Source organism: Ischnura elegans, assembly GCF_921293095.1.
Source record: "Ischnura elegans chromosome 13 unlocalized genomic scaffold, ioIscEleg1.1 SUPER_13_unloc_1, whole genome shotgun sequence".
Taxonomy (NCBI): Eukaryota; Metazoa; Arthropoda; class Insecta; order Odonata; family Coenagrionidae; genus Ischnura; species Ischnura elegans.
Genome location: NW_025791657.1, coordinates 1,771,997 through 1,795,974, shown reverse-complemented (window position 1 = coordinate 1,795,974; position 23,978 = coordinate 1,771,997). Strand labels below are relative to the sequence as shown.

The window sequence follows — 23,978 nt, the reverse complement described above, 5'->3', positions numbered from 1 at the left end:
CTTGAGAACCCTAGTAAAAGGTACAAATTCTACCATTAATGAAACTTGAAAGTCAAAATTTTCGCTAGGTGTAATATCACCTACATTCAATAATATGATCAGAGAACAAGAATTTCAGGCAAACCTCAGCATCATATTTCTCCTCAGGAGATGGTTCCTTTTTGGGCACCGCCAGCATGCAGTTGTGGTCTGATATGATGGCTCCTGTGCCATCAGCACCCACTTCTTCATCTTGGGAAGCAGTGGAGGCCTGAGTCTGTAAAGGAACCCACAATCAGTATTATTAATGACAGGGTAAAAAAAATGGAGATCTGTCACTGAATTTGCCACAGAAAAAAAAAGTTTGTTTTTTCCCTACATCCTTCATCTAAATCTACATCCTATACCAGGGATTCCGACTTATGAAAAATGTTTGGGGGGCACAAATTGGGGATCTTGCCCCGGAAAATTTTATAAGTAGTGAGTTTTAAGTTTTTTAAGCATTTTAGAAGAGTCATGTGATCCACATTAGAGCCCTGATCACTCTAATCTCGATATTTAAACACTGGGGAAAATTGACAAGCCTGACACATTTTTCCCTCACGCCCATAACGAAATTTTGAGGGGGCTTGGGCCCCCTAGGGTGCCATGCAGTCGGCGCCACTGTACTTTACCCAAGCTGCCTCAAGTAAGATGTTGCAAAATTTTGTTTGTTTAAAATTTGGGTTTGTTTGTTGTTTAAATTTTTAAATGTTTAAAATTTGGGTTTCAAACCTGCCACTGGGCTATCATGGCTACATTCCTAATGCATCTTGCACCAGCCCATGACAAAATCAGTGCAAATGGAGGCGGTGATCCTCGGAGCATTAGTTTCTGGAGATGTCAACCTCAAGATTCCATCTTATTTGTTGAAAGAGTATGAGTGGAGAGCACTAAGCATAAGATTTCAGTGCCCATGAGCAGATTTACAGAAAATAAATGTTAAATGCTGGGGATAAATTTGGTGTATTTCGGATTACACTTAAGTTAATTAACATCAATTTTGGCAATTAAAAATAACCACCAGAGGCAAATTGTAATGAAAGGACGTCCTGAGTAAATAATAAAGAGATAGTACTCTTCCATAAGTTCATTGTGCCCTGGGCAGCATACATAAGAATAGCCTAGGAATTGAAACACATTGATTGATATCAAATTAAAAGAAAAAAATGCCATAATTTATTATATTCACATGGTAGCAGAACTACATAGTGCTCCATCAATTAACCCTTTTGTGCCAGACATAAGGTGGAGCCAACGGGAATTTTCAAACCCATAACAACCGATGTTGGGTATAGCTACCGCGGATTTTCCAATGCAAACGAGCGGACTTCGGCTCTGGCTGACACGAGGGAAGTGACCGCTGAGGTAGCAATTGTTGGATGCATTCAAGCCCGGCCTTAAGACCGTATCACACTAGCGACTGCGACCGCGATTTCGGCTGCGGCTGCACCCCATCACACATTGCGGCCGACGCCACGATCGCGCATGCGCACGTATGAACGTTTCTGCTTGTGGCATGTTTGTTTACGAATGCCCAAAGAATAGATAGAGAGCAGCAATTGTTGAAAATGTTCCTAATATATGTTAAAACGTACTTCATTTTCATTCAATTATGTACTTGGGTGCAATATCCAATATACTGGGCTTCCATCTTCACTTTAAAAATCCGAAATTATCTCAGCGTTATCTTATAACCTTCTTGAACTTCCCTCGCTACGGTAACCAAAACAAACAAACACGTCTGCCGCAAGCGCGCGAGATTGAAATGGAGCTCTCTGATTGGCTGCGACTGCGACTCAGAAGAATAGCCCGGTCGGCTATTCTTCGGAGTCGCAGTCGCAGCGTCGACTGCCTCGCTCTGATTGGTCGACGGGCCAGTCGCAGTTGCGGTCGCAGCCGCAGCGCCGGCCGCAGTTGCTAGTGTGATACGGCCTTTAGAACCAGCTTAGCCACTCCCCATGCAATAAACCCCGACCCTCCCACTCATTTATCATCATCCTGACCACAGAAATCCGTAATGCATTGGTTACATTATCAATGGTTTTGCAATTAATTATTTTGTCGCCCAATACAATTTTTTTGGAACTTAGAAATAAATTCTTTGTTTTGTTCTGCATGTCAGCAATTAAAAATGAAATTTTAGTGTTAAAAATAGCAGACTTCCGGACTTATAGCCTTACGAATTTTTAATTACTAAATTTGTTTTTATTAACACTACAAATCCATTTAAAATTCCAAAATGTTTTTAAAAAATGTTAGAAATTCTTTTAGAAGAGACAATTACTAAAAATCAAACACAGCAGACTCCCGATTACCCGACCACCGTGTGTCCGTTTTGCGGAATATCCGTGCATGAGTATCACTCTCACTCAATTTTCTCTGCCATCTTTATAAAAATAATAAAATCAGACGCAAAATCATCGGAATTACTGCATTATTGCTAGGATACACGGGACTTATTATTTCCATTAGAATCCCCTTCGTAAAATGGAAGCGATCGCTCACTAGCTGCATTCACTCCGTGCTCCTGTTTTCCAAGCCTCGCAGTACGCCATTACACTCCATGATTACAGGTACACGTCCTGCAGCAGTTGCAAGCCAGGCCAATTGTGCTAGATGAGACAACATGGCGTGGTGCCAGATTGTGTATTTTCCGATGTTGATCAGTGGTTTTGAAGCATTCATGCAAACCACTTTTCTGTATCCGTGATCACACAGCCGCGTATGGGTGGTTTTCGTAACCAGTTCTTATATGGAGCCATAATAATACAACTAAAACTTTGTTATCGCCGTTAAAAAGATCGCGGGCTGGCGAAGAAAAACTCTCAATTCCCGGACTCAATGAGTCTGGGAGGCACTCTAAATTAACAGAATAACTGCATTAATAATAATATAGTTTGTTTGACGTAAATTAAGAACATTACAAGACATTTAAGTGAAAGTCTGGGTTTTCTGTGTTTTCTGATTATTCGTGCTGTCTTTCCCCATCATTACCCCGGAAGATCGGGAGTGTACTGCACAATGTTTTGTTGAAAAAGAAAACACTGGTGAGGCAATAAGTTGACAGTGGATTCATGCCATGGTAAGGTGTAGTCCAGTGGCTGGGGCGAGGGAAGTACGCCCCCATTATACTGTGTCCCAAATCTGGAGGACGAAAACACCAAGGTAATTCCAACCCAAAAAAGAACTCCGTACAGAAAGGTTTAATATATTCTCATGCTACTCGTAGCACAGAAAATGTTTTCCAATTGTAAGCTCCGGCAGGAAAAGGTTGAGAAAAAGATAGTTCTTTGATTTTTGTTGGGCACATATCAAAATAGGACATTTTTCAACCAAATCTGCAGATAAACTCTTCACACACAAAAACAGTAAAACTTCAATGGGAAAATTGACGGCCCATTTTACTTTGTATGCACTATGTCTTACTGGTGGTACAGTTACATTCAGGAACTACACACAAGTTAAATGACCCATATCTCTGTAGAACCTCATTAGTTTGCCTAAAAGACTGAATAATATAAAACTAATTACCTCAAAAGGTACATGGGAGCATTTCCGTGCATCATAACTTATAAGTCAGACTAATTAGCTAAGTAACGGGAAGCCAAGTTACCATAGATGAATGGAACAAGAAATAACTGTTTCAGTAAACTGGGACTAGCCACGGTAATAACTTTTACGGAGTCACCCGCAATGCACAAATAGTGCGAAAAATTCACAGAGGAATAATCATTCGCCTTGACCGGGATTCGAACCCGGATCCCTCGATTTCCTGCCGAGTGCATCAGTCAGTTAAGCTACCGAGGCGTCAATCTCCCCTGTGGAAATTTTTGGACTTTACCGGACAAGGTGGTATGGACTGCTGAGCATATTATGCGACTAGCAGTCCAGGTCGTGCGCATGGCGCCACAGCCGGAGAGCAAAGCCCGAACTTTGAACACGAGAGGTGTTCGCTCTGGACTTATTTCAGTAAACCGGGACTAGACACGGTAATAACTTTTACGGAGTCACCCGCAATTCACAAATTGTGCGAAAAGTCCACACATTTCCACAGGGGAGATTGACGTCTCGGTAGCTCAACTGGCTAAAGCACTCGGCCGGAAATCGAGGGATTCGGGTTCGAATCCCGGTCAAGGCGAATGATTTTTCCTCTGTGGATTTTTTCGCACAAGAAATAACTGCTGAAGAGAAGTCAAGAGTGAAAGCATTGAAAATAAGTGCCACTAAAGAATGTTGAAATTCAATTCGATCGAATGAGTAAGTAATGAGGACATGATAAGAAGAGTGGGAGAAAAGAGAGGTCTTCAAAGTTTGGGACATAGCTCCAATAGTCTTCAAATAGTCTTCAAGATTGTAAATATGAATAGATTTGCATGCAGTAGAGAGCGATAGAGAGCTCTGGGAATTCAGTTAGCAATCTTAATTGCTAACTGAATACGGTGACAAAGTTCACATGTCATTAAAGTTCAGTTTACAATAAATAATTCATATGGTACACTACCTGATTAGCAGAGGTTTGAGACATGAGTTCACTTGTGGCGCCATCAGTGCAATCAATGTGATCATATCCTTCTTCATCATTGCTGATCCGTTCTTCTTTAATTGAAGAGGACTGGCATGTTCCTGAGTCCCTCTAAAGGAAAGACAAACACTAAATTAAACAGATTTTCATTGATTGGAGCAAGAAGAAAAAGTGATCATAACCAAAACATGAATTGCAGAGCATCTGTAGAAAATAAATAATCCCTGATGAACGATTCTGGCCTGTTTGTAGAAAGTAGAATAACTTAATCAACAAACAAGATTAATCCACTAAAGTAATTCTTGCTTCTCATTTAATCTAATGAAAGCCTTACTAAGTAGAAGGAATAACCTTAATGGGCAAACCTTGTGACTTTATGGGTCATAAAGTTGTGGACTCAACCCTACCACTAAAATTAATCAACAAATAATTTGACATAAAACTCTACAAGATCATTGAATTACATAAAAACTTGTGATTTTCCAATTAAAATCTTACTATACTAAATCTAAATTAAAAATCATAATTTCTTGTGATTCACACATTCAATGCAGGCCTGACTTTCATTAAAGTCGTCAAAATGGGCCGTTAGAAAAATAAGAAAGAAAAATAGAGGGAGGTTTCCCTCAACGCTTCATAACTTAACGCTCCAGTTCCGTGAAAAGTTAAAAAAATGCGTTTGAATATAGTCCCCCCCCCTTTACTTTTACCACTGGCATTTTTGTAAAAAAAAGGGGTGACTATATTCAGACATATACGGTAAATGCTATTCAACTCATTCATAAAGAAGAGCATGGTCCATTTTTATTGAAATACACATCGATATAAATTTATTTATGATGCTTATGTTTCAAAAAAATTGCGAATTTAGTAAAAATGACTGGATTTTTCAGTAGGGCTTTAAAATAACCTGCCGGCACTCAAAGTGTTAAACAGTAGTAGTATAGTAGTATTATAGTATATTTTATTATCCGAAGACCAGATTACACTGATATAGGAGTCGTCAGGTACATAAAAAATATAAACGGGTACATAAAAAATATAACACAGGTACAGTCGGATTCAAAAGTATTGCAACAAATGGAGCGGCGCCACTTTCGCCGCAGTTTGGAAATCGAGTTTCGGCATTTTCTATGGTACCAGGGGGAGGGAAATTTGAACAGCATTCCCACCTCCCGTAATATTTTTATAACAACATCGTTAAAGGGAAATGTATGCGGGAAATGTGAAATGTTTAATACCACAAAAACTATGCAGCTCCTGCTAGATAATACATCAACGTCCAGAACGTCAATTTACCTTCTCTCGTAAGTTGGCCCATCCGTCGAAGTATATTGTTCTACAATTAACGCTGAAGCTATTTGATCAGCGATAGTAAATATAACATACATATAAAATATCCGCCGCAATATCGCAGTAAATATTGCAAGTGAGTGTTTAAAATCAGCTTGATTTAGTGACACTAGAAGACCGATTCATTCCTTGCCTGACAAAGCTCGCAATGAATCCATAATGAAGACAACGTGTGAGATGGACTAGTGGTTGAGGTGAAAACTTACCACGGCAGCAATCCCAAGTCGGCAGTTCGAACCTCTGCGGATCAATTTTTTTCAGTTACATAGTATAGCAGTAACATTTTTTTCCACTTTAACTCATATTAACTTAATTAAAAACTGCTGCCGTATTAAAATTTTGAATAGAGAAAATTCTCTTTTTGCTTTCCGCGGATATAATATACGTTTTTACCGAAATATCAGTGCACCAATAATATGGAAAATATTTCAATCAGGTAAACCGCTCCATCAAGTCCTTTTTCGTATTACCCGAATATTCTATCGTTTTCAATAATATGTAAACACTCACGAGACCCGCTTAATTGTGGGGCCGGGTCGGAGTAAACTTCGAAGGTTGGCACATGAAGCAACCTGCATTCGTTGCCTTCGCGGCGAGCCGGCGAGGACGGACACGGACGCGACTGAGCAACTGAACCTGGAGTCAAACTCCAGGAGCAAGTGCCCAATCGAAATTAAGATTAGCGGATGGAATGTATTGAGGTAATTCGCGTCCCCACAGACGTTGGGCTGTCTGTGTGTTTTCTTTCGGTCTCCGTGGCGAGGTTTTTCCTATCTTTGGATTCATATTCTTGATACACAAAACTGTAAGCACAGAACTGTGCTTAACAAAGCAAAAGTGAACTTACCAAGTCATCAGTCCCAACGGGGTCTATGACTCCACTTGAAACCTCAGCTTGATCCCTTGTGTAAAACACGGGATTATTCCCCTTCCCGAGGTGGTCTTCAATCTCCTCTTTCACATTGAACTGAAAGAAAATGCTTGGTGTCATTTAATAATGGCAAAATTATAATACCCTTTTTAAATAACGGCAATGAAAACCTACTATTTTACCAGAGACAACTCAAGCTGGACAAAATCATGTGCTCACGAGATTCTTATCACTCTTAGTTCAGCCTAGCAAACATTTAAGTTCAACTGCTGCAGTAATTTAGCCATGCTTTCCAATATTTATTATTTCATAAAAATACTAGCTGACCGGTAAACTTTGTACTGCCTTATACCCACTGAAGAGTTTAGTTACACCATTTGTTACTCAACAGTGGCTGAACTGATTTTAGTAATATTTAACTTATTGTAAGAAATTAATTTAAAAAATCAATAAAAAATATAAAAATAAGTATCAAAATAGCTCTTTAGAAACATTTTTTTATCCAGACTTCACCAGGGACATCGACCAAGGCATTTATACGCGGATTTCTTCAGTGAAATTTCTAATTTTTATGTATTTAACTAAGGAAATTTAAGATGTTGTGGTCTTATAAAGTAGTTAACAGTGTTGAACCCGTTCTTAGGGCATATTAATGCCATGCTACTCTGATACTTGACTCATGCTCAAAACCTTGAAAAAATAGCTTCTAGGGAGCAGCATTAATATGTCGCGTGCCATTAATAACTCAGTTTGGAAAAGTGCTTTGCACAAACGTGCCCCGGTCTACCCTACACATTCGGATTTAATCTCTTCAGTCAAGTACCATCTGATACATTTTTTCTACATTCAGACCTCAAACACTCACCTTGTTATTAGTTAATCGTCATTGCAAATGCAACTTGCATTGGAAATTCAATTCGCTAACACTGAAATTGGTTGGAGTCATGGGAAATGAAAATTTTCAGTGAATTTTGAGTAAAAAATGAATTTTTCTTTGAATTTTCCTTTGAGCATGGATGTGTGCATCGCACTGATTAACAGTTGTTTTAATCACCAAACAAATAACATTAATTAGTTTTGGTTGTTTAGATTTTAAAGCATCATCATCACCAGCAAACCAACCATCAGCTGTAAATTGAGCTGTGGTAAGCCAGGAGCAACCAATAAGTTTAAAAATGCACATGGATAATTGGAGACTTTGTCTCCCTTTGTTACAGTCAATAGATTTTAGTGACAGCAGAGTGCCAACTATTTGATACTGAATTGCTAAGTTTAAGTAATGTAACATCTTTGTTCTTAGCGGCAAAAATTGCTCGTTCACTCAACCAATCGTGAATTTTGTGGCCATCAGTCATGTTCGAGAACACTTTGTTGATGAGCTAATCTTTCGACAGGAAATGAAATCAATCCACTTAATTAGTCAACAGGAACACTACCATTACCAACAGTCAACAATTGCTTGGAGATATGACTACAAACATGGTAGTGATGAGACTGGGCTTAGCTGGAATTAACACGTTGCGTACCGGGGTATTTTAATTCCTAGGAATGCTGAGATTGGAAATATGTGCCTATTAGGGCATAATGCCTTTGGTTTAAACATGGTTAAAAAGCTAATGTTTAGAATATAACTTTACCCAATCAAACGTTATGATGCATCAATTCATTATGAATAAAAAACAACAACTGAAAACATACTAACAAATACGTATTGTACGCTTTAAAATTGTTTAGGTTAACGCGCATAAATGACGAGAATCTTCGTCATCCGTCCGGAACGTTCCGGAAAAACATGACGAGAATTCTCGACATCCGTACGCAACGTGTTAAATTTTTTAACCCTTTCCTGCCGGAACTTACAATTGGAAAATGTTTTCCGTGCCAAAAGTAGCATGAGAATATGTTAAACATCTCTGAATGGAGCTCTTTTTTGGGTTGGAGTCACCCTGGTATTTCCATTCCTCAGATTTGGGACCCAACTCAACCTTAACCCGGCCATTGGACTAGACCCTCTAACCCTATCTAAGCACGAATCCATGGTCAACTTATTGTGCTACCAATATTTTTTCAACCAAATATTGCAATAGATCATCAATAACTTACTCTTCTAAAGGAATTATGAACATTTTTTAAGGATTGTGGAATTTTACTCAAGATTTATAGCGTTAACAATAAAAAAGTTAGTGCATATAAGGTACTAAGACTACAAGCCCAGAAGTGTGTTATTTTCAACCCTTAACCAGTAACGGGCAATCCCTTTTACACTACCAGTGAAACAAAAATTCATAAAACATAGCGAAGTCATTTTTATTGCTTACAAGGAGACGTCGCCAAAGTGATGTTCCGGATCTGGATACATGTTATTTTCTGAAAATATAAAGGTAAGGTAGAAAAAGTGTCACGGATTTCTTCCACATAGGCCCCGGTTCGAGAGATATTCGCTTGTAAAAACTTCGCGCAACATGACATCCCTTGAGTAATCGCCGTATTAAGGCACAATTCGGAGTTTCGTTTAAAATCCATAAATTGATATTATATTTTAAAAAATCTCGAAGTAACTAAATAAAACGAATGGGGATAAAATGTAACAGTGACTTCAAAAATTAGAAGAGAGAAAAACACGGCCGTAGTTAAGAGGTTAGGGTCATTCCACGTCAAATCACCCAGAAATTTTCAAAATGACACCCACCGACTCGGATTTTGATGAAATTTTTGTCACTAGCTACTATCACCTATCTAATGACCCATGTAAAATATTTCTTCTCTCACTCTCATAGTTAGCAAGATATGAGGAGTCAAAGTTTGAGATGTTTGCTCAGAAGTGGCGCTAGTGGGAGTCAAATTCCGGAGTGCAGGGCACAGGGTAAAAATTCATAACTCAGAAACCACATAACATATTTGAATGAAATTTTACCCCTTGTCTATCCAAGTACATAGCTTCCATAGTGATGTCTTTTATTCCCCTTGCATTGTTATGTTGGCCAAAATGATGTCAACAGTTGTTAATTAACCGATTTTTTTAGCTCAAAAACATAACTTCATATTTTCAGAATTATCACCAAAAGGCAGAGCAGTTAACTCATCCAATTTTTTTTAATTGAAGGTTAATATGTGCTCCAATATACTGTGAAATAAAAATGGTGGTGTTTTGACTGCCACTATGAGTATTTCAGGTTTTACTTTTTTTTCTGCCCCTGTGAGAGGGATTTTGGACACGTATTGTAAGATAATAAGTATAAGTGTATCCATACCTTCATGAGGATATATTTGAAATATTGGTCAGTAAATCTAAGACCAAACATGTAGTCTAGTGAATGTGGCTCTAGTTCATACAATTTTTTTTAATAGCAATACTTGGCTTGTGGCAGCTGAGGGTAAAAAAATCCAAATGGCTCAGAAATGTGAAATGATGCTTTTTTCCTGGAATTTACCCATTTTTCAAGTGTTTAGTTTATGGAAAAATTGGCATCAAAATACATTAGGCTCTTACTGTGCATTAGAGGATAAATGGAAATACTAATTTAAATAAAATTATTTAAATAATACACTTCAATGTGTTTAAGGCATCTCCCGAACATCTCTGGAGGCTCTCTCGGGCAACTAAATGCTTTACAATACCACCAATTCCATCACATGGGGATATTCCATGGCTTGTAGCAAAGAATGTCCATGATGCCATTGAGGAGAAATCCTGGTAATGCTTGCAAAGATTGAGAAATATTTTGCAGTTCTTGTACCGTCCTGCACAACCATCACTAAAATAACCAATTTTTTGACTGAAGTAAAATTTTCCTTAACAAAGCAAAATATTATTCTTTGGGTTTCATAAACAAAAGCTACATCATGCTCCAAATCATCTGACAAGATGCATAAACTGGAAATAATAAGCTGTTTAGTCAGGTGATCTAGAGTATAAATCACAACAGGGTGTACTGTACAACTATCACTTGTCCAGTGATTCCCTTGTGCCTCATCCTGGATAACATATGAGTAGCTCTCACTGAAGTCAAAGAGAACAGCTGCTTCATGGGGTCCAAGATTTTCTTTCATTTTCTTAAGGTAGTTTGCCTGTACCTTCGTAATAAATGAATGGGGCACCAGTTTTTCCACTCTTTGAATTTAAATTGATAGGTACTCATCAAATGTCACCGTGAAGTTCACCAGTTGACATCTATCACTGGAAACCCACTGACTGTATGAAACTTCATCTCCGGGGTCACATTCTTCAAACTTTTTCAGCAGTAAGCTTTTCAATTTTTCACGAGAAGGACACTGAGAGCAATGTCGCAGTATACAGTCCCTATTATTTCTAGAGCACACGAAATAACCAATTAGGTCCTGGCATGTTTCCTCTATATTACAGGCACTAAGCAGTAGGTTGACATTTTAATGAATTGTGCAAAAACACACTGAATGCGTTCCAGGACATCCTGCTACCACAAACCATTTTGGACCTAGTTTGCAGAATTTAGAAAAGCCAATTTTAATTCTGGGGAAGTCAAATTTATAAGTGGAATACAATTCCTTCAAGTTAGCAAGTAATAATCTCTTCTGAACATGTACATTTTTGGAGATACTTATGGAATCTTTCTTTCCAGGCATCATTCTTGAGTACTCATCACTTTCATAGAAAGTCCTAACTAATTGTAATGTTTTATTTTTGCCTTCCCTTTTCTCAATTCAGGTGCAGCTAATTTTCCATCGTCTCTGAAAAGTTCTCTTGCTTGGCGGGCAGTGTACTCACTCACATGATACTCTTCCATTACTTTCTTCCTGCTCCATAAAGTTGGTACCAATGATAACAGGTGTACCTATCCTTGATGGGTGCTTGATGTGTCAACTTTTTGTTTGATTAACCCGTCAGCGTCCAAAGTTTTTTTTTAAATTCACACATATTTCACTTTAAAAAAATATGATACCTATGAACTTCACACAAAGAACACAATTCAAACTGACTGAATAATGGAGGAAACCTTCTACTAAGTATGTGCACTGAAAGGTATGCTAAAATTCACATATTAAATACATTGCCGGAGCATTGGCTCAGCACTGCACTGGGTGCCCTATGGCACCCGTGGGCGTTGACGGGTTAAGTCTATGAGCACATCTATATCATGAACTTTCTGAAGTAGTTCTTTTGGCAGTTTTGGGTCATTCTTTTCTGGAGATAATTCTTTATCAAGAAGTCTTTTAACTTTCCTTTTAAAATTACTGCATGCTGACTCTACTTTCCTTTTAGCGTAGGTTGACCTTCTGTGAGATGATATGCCATGAAATTTTAAAGGTGACTCCTCTACATCTTGCAGCGTTCTGTTAAGTAGCTCAGTTGATTTTTCTTGGGATTCTGTTGTTTCAAAATTCAAAATACTATCATTGCTGTCACTATCTACTGCTTCAACATCAGAAAGCTCATTTCCAAACCTGGAGTGTTTCTGTACTTCCTCCCTACATGGCTGGCATACTTTCATTCCTGGCACTAATTTCCGAAGAGTTGGGATTTTACAGGCCTTTTCTGCAAATTCAAGACTTACATTTCTCAGTGATTTTGATATTTTCTTCTTGTAGCTCTTAAAAGGATCAAGACAATATATTTGGTAGGTTTCATACTTTTTCAAATATGTAGTATATTCCGTGATGTTTGCAGACATTGGATAGGACTTCCCCAGGTACACCACTTCTGAGAGATAACAGCTGTTTTTCGAGCATACTCATGATCTCAATTTTGTTCAGTTGCACCACTGGTGCGTAGCTTTTTTTGAGGCAATCAGATGCAGTTACTTTTCCAATGCTGCACAGTTCAACAATTTGCTCATTTTGAAGCATAGTAGAGACACTAACCTTTTTTTAATGTCGAAGTTCACATTGAGCAGCTTCGCCTAACTCATAGCACACACAATTAATATATAGGTAAAAATACACTGATCGTACACACAGAATAAACTTGGACACCCATGGAGCATCTTTACACAAGAAGACTTGGCAGAAGACTAAAAGTGGTACCCTAGAATCTATTTTGATTTATCATGCCCTCACTGTGATACATTGTAACACTTTATTCTTCCTAATGTAGAGGTTGCACTTAATTCTCTTATTCCTTGGGGAGATGGAATAACACTGAAAAGTGAGGCTGAATAGGTGGGATTGTATTACCTTCTCAAGTTTGTCATGTAATACAATCATATGTGAGGCAGGGGAGAAAACAGTGTGGCACATAATGTCAGCATTACCTCTCCCAGTGAAATAGAAATTTAATACTCCAGTTGCCATCAAGGAATGTGGATATTGGTGACAACCTGCTGCATATCTATAAGTAATACCATTTGCTCTGCCAGCTCTTCCATCACTTAGGGTTTGGAAAACCATACTTCTTCTGTGAAAGTGAGGCTAAATTTGTACAACTCCAGTTCAGCGGGACTCATTTAATCACTTTTTCACAGATCTTAACAAACTTGTACATTGCATGTGCTTATGATAACCACTGGTTTTTTGGATGAGTGATTTCTAAACACGAGGAAGAACATGATGTGAAAGTGAAATTTATGCACCCATATCGAAAATCCCCATGTGATGGAATTGGTGGTACTGTAAAGCATTTAGTTTGCCCGAGAGAGCCTCTAGAGATGTTCGGGAGATGCCTTAAACACATTGAAGTGTATTATTTAAATAATTTTATTTAAATTAGTATTTCCATTTATCCTCCAATGCACAGTAAGAGCCTAATGTATTTTGATACCAATTTTTCCATAAACTTAACAATTGAAAAATGGGTAAATTCCAGGAAAAAAGCATCATTTCACATTTCTGAGCCATTTGGATTTTTTTACCCTCAGCTGCCACAAGCCAAGTATTGCTATTAAAAAAAATTGTATGAACTAGAGCCACATTCACTAGACTACATGTTTGGTCTTAGATTTACTGACCAATATTTCAAATATATCCTCATGAAGGTATGGATACACTTATACTTATTATCTTACAGTACGTGTCCAAAATCCCTCTCACAGGGGCAGAAAAAAAAGTAAAACCTGAAATACTCATAGTGGCAGTCAAAACACCACCATTTTTATTTCACAGTATATTGGAGCACATATTAACCTTCAATTAAAAAAAAATTGGATGAGTTAACTGCTCTGCCTTTTGGTGATAATTCTGAAAATATGAAGTAATGTTTTTGAGCTAAAAAAATCGGTTAATTAACAACTGTTGACATCATTTTGGCCAACATAACCATGCAAGGGGAATAAAAGACATCACTATGGAAGCTATGTACTTGGATAGACAAGGGGTAAAATTTCATTCAAATATGTTATGTGGTTTCTGAGTTATGAATTTTTACCCTGTGCCCTGCACTCTGGAATTTGACTCCCACTAGCGCAACTTCTGAGCAAACATCCCAAACTTTGACTCCTCATATCTTGCAAACTATGAGAGTGAGAGAGGAAATATTTTACATGGGTCATTAGATAGGTGATAGTAGCTAGTGACAAAAATTTCATTGAAATCCGAGTCGGTGGGTGCCATGCCTGGGTGAACTGACATGGAATGACCCGTTAGTGATAACTCCAGGGATGTCATGCTGTGCGAAATCTTTACAAGCGAATATCTCCCGAACCCGGGCCTAGGTGGAAGAAAGCCGCGACCCTTTTTCTTCCTTACCTATATAGTTTCAGTTAATAACATCCGCATGCAGATCCTGAACATCACTTTCGCGATGTCTCCTTGTTAGATTATTGTTTCGTTGACTTCTCAACAATTATAAACCTTATATTTAATATTATGCATTCCCAATACAAACCAACATTTTCAGTAAAAATTGCTATTTGAAACAGGATCAAAAAACTGATATCAAAAACACTTCAGTTATTATTATTAAAAAAAACTTGTTGATATTAATATTGTACTTTTTTAATTAAGTGCCTAATTTTCCACGTTACGCACCTAAAATGCTTCCTGACAAATTATTAATTATGATAACTATTCTTGAAAAATCGCTAGGAATTGTTTTTAACAAGTTTTTGAATTATTTCCACCAGCATTATGTTTATTCCTTTATCCAATTAAGTGATGTGAGGTCTCTACGTGAGACCGCTATGAAAATTCAGTACTCCTAATATACAAATTATTTGGTTTTAGAAATCCCAGTTTAGACGAATGGCAATGGTCAATTTTAACTGTTTTTGAAAAAGGCCAGATTGGCGCTCATGTGATGCCACTCCTCGTGACTTCACAGTGACCTAGACTCTATATGAGTAGTCAGTAGTTTTACATCGTCTGAGATAACCAATGCATGCATGTGGCATTAAACTCAGGGGAATATTTCTTAATAATCACCTATTAAAATTGTCTATGGTCGGAAAGTTTCCTTCATTTGATAGGGTATTAATAATCGTTATTTAAGCCAAGCGCTACCTGCTAGCAGGGTACTCTAGCTCAGGGTCAGGGCTAGCAGCCTGCATCGTATCAGTGCTCATAGCCTCGCACCAAGGTGGCCTCACTCGGCAGCGGCTGGAACCAGAATGTCATTACACGGGTTTTTCCCAGCATTCATACTTAGCCGTCGCATTATCGTGGCCTTGAAAATGTTGACTTTTTATTTAATCATGAAAAATAGATATCGTAATTTAAAAATCTAAAACCGTGAAATATGTACTCCAGGAGTAATAATCTTTCGATTTAGGTAACTAATAAAGATAGGAAACCACCCAATTATATTTGAAATTATCACATAAACTCGGCATTTTGCCAATTCTGGTATAAAACAATTTTAAGACTTCGAATGAATACAAATGCCTTAGTAGTAACAGTTTTAGGGGACACAAACAACGGAAAAGAGTGATCATAAGATTATTTGGACAACACTACCCTAGTTATTTTTTTTTTCTAAACGAGTGCATACGTGAATGTGTTCATGTATACACTGCCCCAGCAGATTACACCATAAGAGATTTTTGAATGGACAATTACATTCGTGCAGGGGTAATTTTTGTGTATACTTTGTACCGCATTAACTATGTTGTATTATTGTATGTAACATGACATTAAGTTTTCGTAGGTTTTTCGCGCCCCCTTCTTTTGTGGGCGTTTTCCTGCAGTGGGTTTTTTTTTCACTGAAGAATACTAAACCCTCATCCTCATGTTTTTTTCTCCAAAACAGAAATCTTTTTTCTTATACAAAATTTTCACATATCGATGATTAAGTACTAACAACAACTTTTCAACAACAGAAATTTTCACTACTCAAGGTTATTCAACCCAGGTTATACTGCACATGAGAAAAAACTTACCAATATATTGGTTCTGGGTACTCGGTAGTCTGGCACAGGAACGCACATCTCAGTCGTTCGGACTGAGTTGCCTCTTATCACATCTTGAACACAGTCTTTTGACTCAGCAGACGACCCCAACTTGTCATTACCTGCCCCCTTTCCTTGGATACCCTGCAGAAAAAGTGGCAGTGATCAACAACTCACCTCCTCCAAAATCAACAAAAATGTGATTTTTCCTAATCTCAATGAAACAGATTTTTAAGTTCGTTATCTATACTTTTTCATAAAAATTGAGTGGAGCCAGCATGTCTGTTTATTAATCTCTCAAAAACTACATAACTGGCTAAAATTTGGCATGACAATTCTTGGGTATATTTAGTTCACACAGTCGGTAGCAGTGGCATAGCAAGGGGGAGGTTTTGGGGGATATACCCCCCCCCCGAACTCAGAGAAATTTTTAAGTTTAACCTATTTCGCTTAATTGGATTAATATTACTTAAAGAATAGAGTAAATATTAATAAAATATCACTCAGAAGGCCATAAAACTCACCATTTTGAAAAATTTTCTAAGGGAGGGCCCTGGCATCTCCTGCTTACCCTGGCGGGTATTCCACACCCTCAACACCCCAGTGTTTTACACCCGAAACCCCCCCTAGCCTTAAGTCCTAGATGTGCCCCTGGTTGGTAGCACAGCGAGGGGGGGGGATTTGGGGGATAAACCCCCCCAGAGCTCAGGGAGACTTTTTAGTTAAATCCATTTCATTCTATTAATAATGGGTCCACTGGTTACTTGGGGCAGCCGCTTAATTGGGACAGATCTTGAAGAACAGAACCCAATGGAGGAATATCCCAGAGTATTCTCCACTTAATTGGGACAGCAAGCCACTTTATTGGGCCATGAGTCGGTGGCATAGACTCTATACTAGCAACGAAATTAATTTTTTTTGTTTTCAGAATACTATTTGTTTTATTTTCCCCTTTGATTTACTCTCATTTTTCACAAATGTTCCTATTTTTGCCCTATTTTGAAATCTTTTATTGTTATACTATCCGCAAAAGGATACGACTTTTCTTTAATAGGATTAAGTAAAAGACATTCATTTGGCATCGCTCGAGGCTGTGAAAAATATTTTTAACTAAATTATTATCATTCTTAAAAATGATAATAATTTAACTAAAATCGCTGATTTATTAATCAAAGTAATGGTTTAATAAACTTAGGTTGCACTATAAGCGTTCTTTAGTCTTCTTTCTACCATTTCAAAGTTTTACATGCCCATATACAAGAGAGTTCGCCTAATTGGGGCAGCCGATTTATTGGGGAAAAGTGCACAAGTCCCGATATGTCCCAATTAACCGGAATCTACTGTATATGCCCTTATAGAAGAGTGTGAGGATTATTAAAATATTCCTCATAAAGCCATAAAACTCACCATTTCCATCCATTTATCATAAAAAATTTCTAGGGGAGGGCCCCCGTACCTATCGCTTATCCTGGTGGGTATACCACACACACCACGTCTAGTTGCACCTAAAAACCCCCTAGGCTTAATTCCTACCTGCACCCCTGCACATAGTGGCTACATTGTAACATCCTTGTACCCTTGGAAGGCCTTCAAATTGACCCTTTCACAGCAAAATACATAATAGCCCAGGAAGACAATATGGGGTGACGTTCATAGGTATTGATGTCGACAGCTTTCAGGAGCCGTTGACATCAATGGGCCTCGCTGCAAAAGCCTACATTACAAGCTGTGCAGACGTACATTTATTCCTTTTTTCAAATGATGAGTGCTAAAAATAGCCATGAACAATTGTAATTTTAACAGATATGGAATGAAAAACTGTTTTTTATTGTCTTGAAAATATTTTGGGACATTAAAGAGTCAAGCTTGCATTGTCATCCCACTCTACATAATCTTCACTTAAGGACAGAAAACCAGGAAAACGTTGAAACGAGAAACGAATCTTGTTGTGAAAGCCTACATTACAAGCTGTGCAGACGTACATTTATTCCTTTTTTCAAATGATGGGTGCTAAAAATAGCCATCAACAATTGTAATTTTAACAGATACGGAATGAAAAACTGTTTTTTATTGTCTTGAAAATATTTTGGGACATTAAAGAGTCAAGCTTGCATTGTCATCCCACTCTACATAATCTTCACTTAAGGACAGAAAACCAGGAAAACATTGAAACGAGAAATTGCAAAGGACATTTCAGGAAGATAAAAATATTCATACCGAGGTACGGTTATCACCGTATACTCTTACGCATACTATGTCTTCCTTGGTCTCTATGAGACTTCTCAATAAAGAGCCTCTGCCACAGAGATGTCAAGCAGTAGAGGCTCGACATGGTAATTTAAGCTCAAAAACTCAGCCCCTTCAATTAGTCAGCAAGCAACAAGACCATTCCGACGTTGTTGAGAAAGAGATTGAACCCTATTTTAGTGAACTAGCTGTTCCCATTGCCCTTGTAACTGAATACTGGAAGAAAATGGACACTCTTCCATGACTTAAAAAGCTGCCACAAAAGAATCTTAACTTTTCCCCAATACTACACACTACCGATGGTATCATAATGATGTGCAGGCATCATTTTGAGGGCCTCCACTGCCTTTCAGCCAAAGCTCCTTCATTCTCAGGCGACTTCACCTCAACACTTGAAAGTGTTAACCAACTGTAAACTCTAGGGGAAAGATTAGGACATATTAACTCTTAAACTGCGGGAACATTTTAAAAAGTTTTGTTTTTCTGGGATGGCCTAGGAGAGTTTTGCAATACCTACAGTGAGGGAAAAAACACTTGAGCTCTACCCGGGGAGCAATAAAAATTTTGCGAAACTGCTGTAGGTAGTCGAGTATCCTCTATATTATTTCTACTGTATAGATACCTTTTTATCAACTTATACGCAACCAAACTCTACAAATCAGGTACCAAAATGCACAGAATTTATCAGAGAACATGCGACGGCATATCTTACTTCCTAAATATTGCTATTGTTTCCTAAAATTGGTTTTTAAATAATTAAAAAAAAAATGGTAAATATTCCTGACGTTAACGGCACACAAACTGATACATTTGTTCATTTGCAACAATATCTCGCATTCTTTAAATAACTTTTATTAAAAATTTGGCTGATTCCACAGTCAAGTCTCCTGTTGATACGTATGTATGAGTCATCATGTGCCTTTAACAGAGGATAGTGTAATTACTTCCAATGTTGTGTTTAAAGAGGTCCTCTGACCTCAATCTATACAAGAACATTCCAATTAAATTTGTACTTAAGACCCTGCCTTTTTTTCTACATTTTAAAATAAGAAATGCACCTATCCCTCTGTGGACCTGCATTGAAAAGAGCGGGGGAAGCCCGCTGGTAGTGGGCGCAGCACGCTTGTAAATATGTATATATACAATATATATGTATACATAAGTATGTATAGTAGCACTCACTCTGCCCTCAGTGTAGAGAAGCAAGGAGTAGCACATGGTACAACATAGCACTACTCGTTAAACATATGATGCCCGACACTACTGTCGGTATCGGTGCTTACAACATTTTTTTAAAATACTATGGAAAATATGACTACAGGAAATGAACGATAAAACTATACAATTCAGTATAAACTAGGAGTGTTAAACTACCCCAAAGTGCATGGAAACAGAGCAGCAGGGAGGCATTTGGTTCCACCACCTACCGAAAAAAATTATATGTACAGTGAGTCCTCGTTTAACGTCACTTACCGTTCCTGAAAAATGTGACGATAAACGAAATGACGTTAATCGAAGCACAATATCCCATAAGAAACAATGTAAAAATTGAATATCGGCTCCTAGACCTCACAATTCCTACGCGAAAAAATTTTAGCGTATCATATTTGGGCCATTTCTTACGATGGGAATGCCAAACTATGGCATAAACACGAGTCCCTGTCTTCATTGACGGCAATACCAGCAGCTACGTGTGCATCCTTCTCCATTTTTGTATCTTCCCGCGTTTGTTTTTTCGGCTTCGCTATGGTGGTCACCTGGGCATCATCATCGCAGTTACAGGAACCAAGATTATTGAGAACACGGCGAAAAAGTGATGACAAATACTTCGAGTTCTACATGGAAAAATTCCTAGAAATCACTTTTCAGGTTCCAGAAAACCGTTATGTCAAGTAAAATTTCCTAAAACTTTACTTGACATTTACGCACTTAACATTTGCGTACCTACCTAAGAATTCATTTTGCAGAAAATTTGCTATAAACGTAATCGAAATTGACAATAAACACACCGTTTTACACTTCGTTTAGACTGACTGTATTACCGCCCACAAAACGAACAACCTGCAATGCCCGCCGCTTCGCATTTTTTCCCGCGCGAAATTTAAAAGACCTGACCAGACCTGACGTTATCGCGAAGCAAAGGTGCGATAAACGAATGACAGTCTCAAAATTTTCGTGACGTTATCACGAAATGACGTGAAACGGGGTGACGTAGAACGAGGACTCACTGTACATGGTTACTGCAGGAAAATTAACTGAAGACTGCTAACAAAAACCAAAACAAGTACATATGAGTAAAGATAAGTAAATATCAATATTAAATAGTAAATATCAATATTTGCTTAAGTATTTCCCCCAGTCAGTATGTTAACACTTAGGGCCGGTTTTATAATGTCTGGTTAGCCTTAACCGGAACATGGTACAGCCAAAACCTTAGCTGGAGAATGTCAACAAGTTACAGTAAGTAAAAGTAGTTCAAAATAACGTTTAGTTAAACTCATGATCTCCAACGCAAGGATAAGTTAACTCCAGTTTTCATGCTCCGCAAAATTTTAACCAGACATTATAAAACCGGCCCTTAGAGTGCCAGGAGCGCTATCAGCACTAAAATGCCTCAGCACTTTTGGTATAGTACCTAGAAAATCGGTTGGCGCTCCTCATGCAATGTCACTCTTACATGCTGACAATCAACTAATCATACAATTGTCAATATTCATTATATATTAACATTAACTACTTTCTTCAAATTACAAAAATTAACTCACATTACCAAAAATTCGTCAAATAATATAATAAATAGGTGAAATCACGTATAATAATAAAGATTTCCCTGAAGTTTTTGAACATTTTTTTAACCCAATTTTTTTCCTTAACCTACTGCAGAATCAGCAAAAATGCCTCGGCACTTTTGGCTAGAAAATCGGTTGGCACTCGAATGGTTAAACATTTGAAAACGTTCTCGCAGTCTAATGGTGAAAATGTTTCATAAATATGAAATCAGCATGGCCACAATGCTCACATTTCCTCTTTGCTTTCAAAGTGTCACACATGTATCCTAGATGACTTAAGTCTTTACCAGATTCCATTCTCCCACTTATCAGTAGGCCATAGCCAGAAGGGCAGTGTCCTCACACTTCACTTTAACAACTTGACAACATGTTTTGCATTTAACCCTTATCTTCTTGCAACGTTTTTTGAGATGTAGTACTGGCATGGCAACATGCCAGATCCTCGAATTGTCCATTCAATTCCTTAATAACTAGTGACATTTTATCAAAACAACCATGCATTTTTGAATGTTTTAACTGGTTTTAACAGTTTAAGATTGTTTGATTTTGATATTTTCAATATTTAATATTTTTTCATAATAAAAAAAATGCATTTTTTTGTAAAAATGTTAAATCATGTTTAATTTTCCCTCCATTCAGGTCCTGTGAACTCATATTTCAATTATTTTAACAAATTGCAAAATAAAGTAATAAACACCACTTCACCTCACAATGGTAATTACTACAATGCCAAAAAAATAAGGCATCTACAACACAACTAGTGGTGAGGGGACATACCAAGTCCCCAGAGCAGTTTGCACGATGTATACACTTCACAGGGGTGAGATATACTGACAAAAACCAGTTTGGTGAGAAGGGGAAAGTAGACTTAAAGTTATTTACTACCAAAGCGATGCAGCCAAGTCACCCTGGAAGTAAACAAATTTAGTATCCTGGGGGTCTACCGTCACCCCATGCCAGGAGTTAAATTCTATCCTACATTTCCCTTAGCGAAAAATCTGTTGAAATTTCAACGGTTAATTGGGACCAATCCCACGGTAACTGTTGAATCCTACAGTAACTGCTGAATTCATTAATAAATGTTGGATTTATCTGTCACTGTTAGAGTTAACAGTTATTGTTAGTTTTAACAGTTACTGTTAGTTTTAAATGTTACTGTTAGTTTTAACAGTTAATTCTATTTTTAACAGTTACAGTTAGTTTTAACAGTTAATTCTATTTTTAACAGTCAATTCTATTTTTAACAGTTACTGTTAGTTTTAACAGTCAATTCTATTTTTAACAGTTACTGTTAGTTTTAACAGTTAATTCTATTTTAACAGTTACTGTCAGTTTTAACAGTGGTTCAATTTACTGTTGAATTCAACTGCAGTTACTGTTGGATTCAACAGTGGTCCCAATTACCATATTTGTCTGAATATAGTCCCCCCTTTTTTTCCAAAAATTCTCGAGGTAAAAGTAAAAGGTGGGACTATATTCAAACGCATTTATTTAACTTTTCCCGAAACTGAAGCCTCAAAATTATGGAGGGAGGACTATAATCAGAGGGGGACTATATTCGGAGAAATACGGTAACTGTTGAAATTTCAACAGTTTTTTCGCTAAGGGTTTCCCTGCCGCTTTCTGTGCCTTACCGTACTGCCTCCTGCATTTGATGCAGTCAGCTCCGATGCATCCGTTGGCGATGAATATACTTTGTGCCCTTCATCAGAGCACCCAAGTTCCGTGACCGCCATACTAAGCACAAAATCCACGCTGTCCTGAAGTATAGTAAGACACTGGTAGGCCTCATTGTTCAGTAAATAGATTGCATGATGGAGCAAATCAAATCCAAGGAAATAGTTACTGCTTGTCCCTAATACTTTACGACGATATTTTCTATCATCTGGTAACTTGGCAGCAAAATCCACTATCAAATTCCTACCAGTAGAGCGAGTTAACCTCCGACCATCCACCAAATTTTGATTCAGCCACTCTAACCGGTTTTTCCCACAAAAGCTGTTCATATACCGATACTCCTTCCATTCCTCAGAAGCTGGAAGAGAGGTAATGACACTTTCCTGAGATTTAATTAGCACTTTCACAGTTTTTTGTTTACTTATCCACTGAGGAAGTCTTGGAAGACGTACTACCACAGTATCAGTTTTGGGGTATGATGACGATTTTCTTCTATGCCTCATGATATCCTTCAGTATGAATTGATAAGGTACCTACAGATGAATCTAACAAAAGCATCTACTCGTGAATGAACAAACACTTCGCACAAACTTGGAGATGACGTTCAAGATCAATCTTCCGCTACTTGTAACATCAAAAATTAACACCTTCATCATTAGCTCAGTTCCCAGGAATGGTTTCATTCAATTTCCATGGCTGGTGTTTCCTTAGCAGTGGGTAAACACACCGGTCTGAAAACCTGAAAAAAGAAATTAATTATATAAGTTTGATTAAATAAATTCACAATGGAAAGTAGCTGACACATTGCAATTCAAAATCATGAATACACTGCAAGAACTCTGAATGTGAACTAAACATAATTTTTCTATAGCTCGTTGATATAAATAAATAAAAAATCTTTTCCAGAGGGCAAACTGAGGTGCTTTATCAATGGGGTACACCATAAAATGCATTTTTGAAATTTTTTTGGTGAAGAGCCATGCTGCTTTGATAATATTAAGAGTTGTATAAGGTTATTATGCCAAACAAATTACATAAATGTGTTAAATGGATCACAAAAAAACTTGCACAAAACTAATCCATGTCAAGTAGTCAAAAGAATCAACTTATTTTCAAATAAGTCTCCCTAAATCGCAACAAACAATCCCTTTTCTTTCTTTCAACAACCCAACATTTGCTGTCAGGCACCAAAACTGTGTTTAAAC

The 23,978-nt window shown here is 37.7% G+C and overlaps 1 protein-coding gene across 3 annotated transcripts in view; it reads right to left on the bottom strand.

Annotated features, from left to right (window-relative positions):
* The window catches only part of LOC124172182 (zinc finger protein 112-like), a 55,333-nt gene that overhangs the window by 15,988 nt on the left and 15,367 nt on the right, over positions 1-23,978 (bottom strand). For all 3 annotated transcript variants that reach the window (XM_046551597.1, XM_046551596.1, XM_046551598.1), the window contains 5 exons: positions 22,731-23,512; positions 16,052-16,204; positions 6,744-6,863; positions 4,523-4,654; positions 125-256 (listed from right to left, as the gene is read on the bottom strand). In XM_046551597.1, coding sequence (XP_046407553.1) covers positions 125-256; positions 4,523-4,654; positions 6,744-6,863; positions 16,052-16,204; positions 22,731-23,276 — 1,083 coding nt within the window. In that variant the 5' untranslated portion in view covers positions 23,277-23,512. The remainder of the gene's footprint in view (positions 1-124; positions 257-4,522; positions 4,655-6,743; positions 6,864-16,051; positions 16,205-22,730; positions 23,513-23,978) is intronic.